This window comes from Metarhizium robertsii (assembly GCF_000187425.2).
Source record: "Metarhizium robertsii ARSEF 23 chromosome Unknown MAA_Scf_15, whole genome shotgun sequence".
NCBI classification, from domain to species: domain Eukaryota; kingdom Fungi; phylum Ascomycota; class Sordariomycetes; order Hypocreales; family Clavicipitaceae; genus Metarhizium; species Metarhizium robertsii.
In genome coordinates this window covers 94,585-99,210 of record NW_011942155.1, presented here as the reverse complement: position 1 = coordinate 99,210, position 4,626 = coordinate 94,585, and the positions used below count along the sequence as shown (strand labels likewise).

Here is a 4,626-nt window from a genome sequence, read left to right as displayed (position 1 = left end):
GTCAGACCTGCCTCAAGTCTGTGTACAATGCCGCTTTCGGCTTGATTGATAATGAGAGACGAGAAGGTTTCCAGTTCCTCGCTGAAGGAATTAGACAGCTGACTGCAAGGCATGAAATCCAGTCGCCTGACGTGATCATCACGGACTTTGACAAGCAGATGAAGGCGGCATTAGAGAGCCAGTACCCCGATAGTCAGCAACAACTATGCATTCACCATATCAACTCCAACGTTCTTCTCAATGCCAAACGGAGATGGAAGGACATAAAGGAAGAGGACGACAGCTATGAATATGGCAGTTCTGATGGTGAACAGCCGCAGGTAGCGCTCACTACGGGAGACATGGAAGCAGTTCTCGCCGCAGGGAAAGATGCCAGCCCGCCGTTGCGAACCGATCAAACCTTGCATGTGACGCATAACTACCGTGGGGTCCTTGAGTTATGGAAACTCGTGGTCTTTGCAAAGACCAAAGCTGACTACGAGAAGGCTTGGGCACATTTATGTGAGGAGTTCAATGACCAGCAATCAATTCTAATGTACCTTTACAATACCTACTTGCCAATAAGTACCCAATGGGCTCATTGGTTTATTAAGCATTACCGCAATTTTGGAAATCGGGTGACTTCTGGCACGGAAGCGAGTAACAACAACGTCAAAAGCTATCTGCTTAATGGAATGAGCCATTTGTATGGGCTTGTTGAAGCGATTGAGGGCATGTTGAGTGATCAGGAGCGCGACTTTCTGGATAACTGCTCGCAGGACGAAGTGTTGACAGCACGAGCATATTCCGGGCCTGGGTCAGAGTACCTAGGGGAGCTTCGTATGGTGATGTCACAGCCAGGGCTGAGTCTTGTCGCAAGAGAGTATCGCTACGCCACCAGGTCTATACCAAGCAAGTCCTGCGCTTGGCCAGAACCAATTGGTGACTGCAACGAGGACTGTACTGTTTCCTGGCAGCTGGGTACTCCTTGCCGCCATACAATTTATAATAAGTTGGAAGCGGGAATGCTTTCGGCAAAATGGGACGTTCATCCTCGCTGGCACCTTCGAGAACCTACGTCGCGGAACCCTTACCGTCGAATTCTCGACCCAAAGATCGCTGGGAATCTTCGAGGACGGCCAAAGAATGCTTCCCAGTCTGTCCCGGAGAACATGGCGATTAATCAGATGGCAGTAGGCAGAGCTAGCGTAAGTCGCAAGACTGTACGAAGGAAAGCAGTCCTCGGGCCTGGCAAGCAAACAGGAGTGCGGCAAAGAGGCCATAGAAGGCAGCCTAGCGTTCGGAGGCGTCGAAGCCAATGGGAAATCATCAGTGACGACGAGGACCCGGAGCCTCCCCCAAAACGAAAACTTCGAAGTCTGCACGGCGCAAAAAGGCCAATTGATTCATTACCATCGGCTAGAGAAAGCTTGGGTAATGGGACAGAGTGTGAGGATTGTATCAACGTGCGTGTGTAACTTCAGTTTTGATCTGTGGGAGCGTATTCCTGAGCTTCTTGTGTATTTCTGCATTTGTCAGAAATACGTTCGGGTCCCTTGGGTGGCTGTTTCACAAAAAATTTGAAGGGTATAACATATATACAGTATTCATCGAGACTCAGCGTATTGTATGCGGACTTCAAGTTCTGTGTATTTAAAAGGCACTTTGCCAAGTACCTTCTTTGTGGCTGATACCAGCTTAGCCACACGGCCCCCCTAAGACGGCCCCCGTAGCAAAGTGGTTCGGCCCGCATAGCAATTGCCCTTGATATTATCGCAATAAATACTCTTTGAGTTCGTCAGCGACCACAGAGCTATCTATAGATTCAGGCTGGCCCACAGAGTTTCCAGCAACAATCCAGTTACCCGGAACTTTTTGCCAACGACAGTGATAGCTATCAACTATTGGCCCGGTACAGTGCCTATGTGTATCAAATGCAAAACTATCAAGTTGATTGTTGTTTCCCTCTCGAGACAAATGATAATGCAAGCATGATACGAGTATCGTGCAAGCACAACATCTAGTAACACAGCATTGGGCTGTACCAAGTCAAGAACAGTAAGAGACCAGAAAAATAGACCGTCTGCGCATCGTGACGCGTCAGACACACCAACACAATCGGTGCTTCATCGCGGCCCGCTAGCTTCAGCCAAATGCAAAACTATACCAATGTTGTTCCAAGTTCCAATCGGAGGCTGCTTTGTCATGTTGTTCCAAGTTCCAATCGGAGGCTGCATTGTCACACGACACAATTGGTTGGACAGTTAGACAAAATGAGGACTCTCGACTTCCTACATGTTGATAAAGATTAGAATCATACCCTCAACATATGGAACACTGTTACCTTGAGCAAGCGACTTGGTCTTGGCATGCGGGCAGTTGGTTTGAATCCATACAAAGTCAATGACATGTCACATGGCTTGATAACTTCAATCAAGGATCAGCTCACTTTCAATTTAACCTATGTCTAGCCACCTCATGATATTTCTCCTCAGTACATGACAAAAGGGCCATTGATAGTCTTTTCGATTGAAGAGGCCAAATCTCAATTCCTGTCTCTACGTATCCTATAAACAGCCCCAATTCAACAAACGTTCTTTGCGAACCCTGGCCGCTCCGCTAACCGTTCGGATGTGGCTTGGTTCAGCCACAAGAAAAATTACATGGTGGCGGAGACGCGGTGAGATTTCCACGACAGGAGCCCAATTTTACTATTTGCGCACCACACACCTCGATCGAAAGTCCGGTGCCGGTGCCAAGAGTACAGTGCTGTGGCCCTCGACCAGCGTTCTTCCGACATTATCGTTGACCTTTATTCAAAATCATGGCAGAGACAACAACAGCGTGTCATGAAAAGGTCGAGGCTGCCGTCAGAAACTTTCGTAAAAAATTGCGAGGGCGCCATACCCACTTGCCGTCTGGGGAAGCTGTAGCCGAATTGAAGAAACATTTTACTCCGTCGACTAAGGAGGACATACATCACGAGGAGGATGCCCTAGATGATGGAGACGATTGTGAGAAGGCCGCTCAAATTTCCCAGAAGGAGCTTAGGCGTGTTTTTGATCGTTTCGACAAGTATCTGGAAGGCATTATGAGCCGGACGGTATCGCAGGCAAACGAGCAGGAAAACGAGATTTCCTTCCTCAAGTTTCTACTGGGTGCAACTCTCAGCGTCTTGAGAGCTGAGTATAGAAAACAATACGGAGTAAACCGACATGAAAGACACAACCCTCTCCTTAAAAACCCCTACAATGATCTTCTTTCTACAATCCGGAGGGATCTAAGACACTTTTTCGCAAACACCGGCTCTTCTGCTCTATTAGCCCAAGACTCCCAGGTTGATCAAGTCATTGACGCGTTCGAGTTCGGGTGTCGGCTTCTCGAAAGCCAAAGAGGGCCACCTAGAAACATTGCCAACTTAATTCCCTTCAACAGTATGTCCCTTAATCCGCTTCCGTGCTCAGGGCTAACATAGGATAGACAGGACCTTTCTCAGCCTACTACGGAATCACCGCTATCAAGGAGCAGAAGAGTATATCACGAAGGAGCTCACGCGCGAGCTCATGGAAAGGTCAGATCAGGCAAATTCGCAACGGCTTTCAAAGGATTCGGAGAGCATCTCTCCGGTCAATATGGTAGCAGCCAATCTGAATTATCGCTTGAAGTACGTCATGTAGTGTCCCCTTCCAGTCAGCCAAGCAATCACTCCGTTCTCGGCTAACAAGCTCCGCAGCCCCGTAGACATCGAAGAACTTTTGGAGATATTTGTACCCGAAGCCGATGTGACTCCTCCCATTTTTCCCCCCGTATCGGCCTGGTACCCATGATTCGTTTCGCTGAAATCAGACGGCAGTATATTTGAAGATACGCTGCCCATGTGAACATGATTCAATGACTTTCCGATAACGCAGTCGGTTCATTCCTTCCAGTTGTACTCGATTGTCCCGTCGGTTGGATTCTGTACATCAAATGCATATAGTACATCTGGCCGTTTGATAACATGAGACGACAGTTGTGGGGATGGAATGCCTCGATCGACTTCCATTCGATCCTTTTGTTGTGCTTGAGGTTCTGGCTGTTGTGACTCGGCACCTGGATATCTTCATTCACACTTCCCTCAAACATGGGCAGCAAAACGTCTGCATAACGGCCTTCTCTTATATTCAGCCTAACCCGTGCATCAAGTCGCGCCGGATATTGCGCTTCCGGCTCTTGATCAGAAAGTTCCAACCCTTGGGATCTCAAATACTCTTGCAGCTGTGGGATCTGACTTGGTAAGTTTCGATGAACTGGTTCAGAATTATTCCATGCGAACCTACTATTCTCTTTTTGCAATACGCAGCGTAGTTGTCACAGGCATTTGTGGCTCCATATTGATGAAGTACTAATGGCTGCATGGCAACTTAGCTCTCTGTCTCTTCACGTTTGCAGGATTGCGATTCTTACCGCCCTTCGGTCGAGTTGGTCAGCAAGGTCGTAGGTAAAGGACCTGAGCGGGTGACAGTCTGGGCTCGTAATCGATTCCAAGGCCTTGCGCCTTTTCACGTCTATCTCTTCGGGAGGGCCCAGGTCGAAGAACGCATACAGGAACTTTGCCATAATTGCTCTTTACGTCCTCATGCCGTGGTGCAGATAGTTGTGATCAAA

General features: G+C 48.3%; 2 protein-coding genes across 2 annotated transcripts; both read left to right on the top strand.

Moving 5' to 3' along the window:
• Nucleotides 1-158: 158 nt before the first annotated feature.
• On the top strand, nucleotides 159-1,636 carry MAA_09127 (transposase; the record flags this gene model as incomplete). The annotated part of the gene is made up of 2 exons (XM_007827125.1): nucleotides 159-1,449; nucleotides 1,584-1,636. 2 exons carry the CDS (start codon nucleotides 159-161, stop codon nucleotides 1,634-1,636), a joined length of 1,344 nt encoding a protein of 447 aa, XP_007825316.1.
• A 1,167-nt stretch (nucleotides 1,637-2,803) lies between these two features.
• Nucleotides 2,804-3,656, top strand: MAA_09128 (uncharacterized protein; the record flags this gene model as incomplete). Its single annotated transcript, XM_007827126.1, has 2 exons — nucleotides 2,804-3,413; nucleotides 3,460-3,656. The coding sequence occupies 2 exons, from the start codon at nucleotides 2,804-2,806 to the stop codon at nucleotides 3,654-3,656; spliced, it is 807 nt and encodes a 268-aa protein (XP_007825317.1).
• Nucleotides 3,657-4,626: the final 970 nt, after the last annotated feature.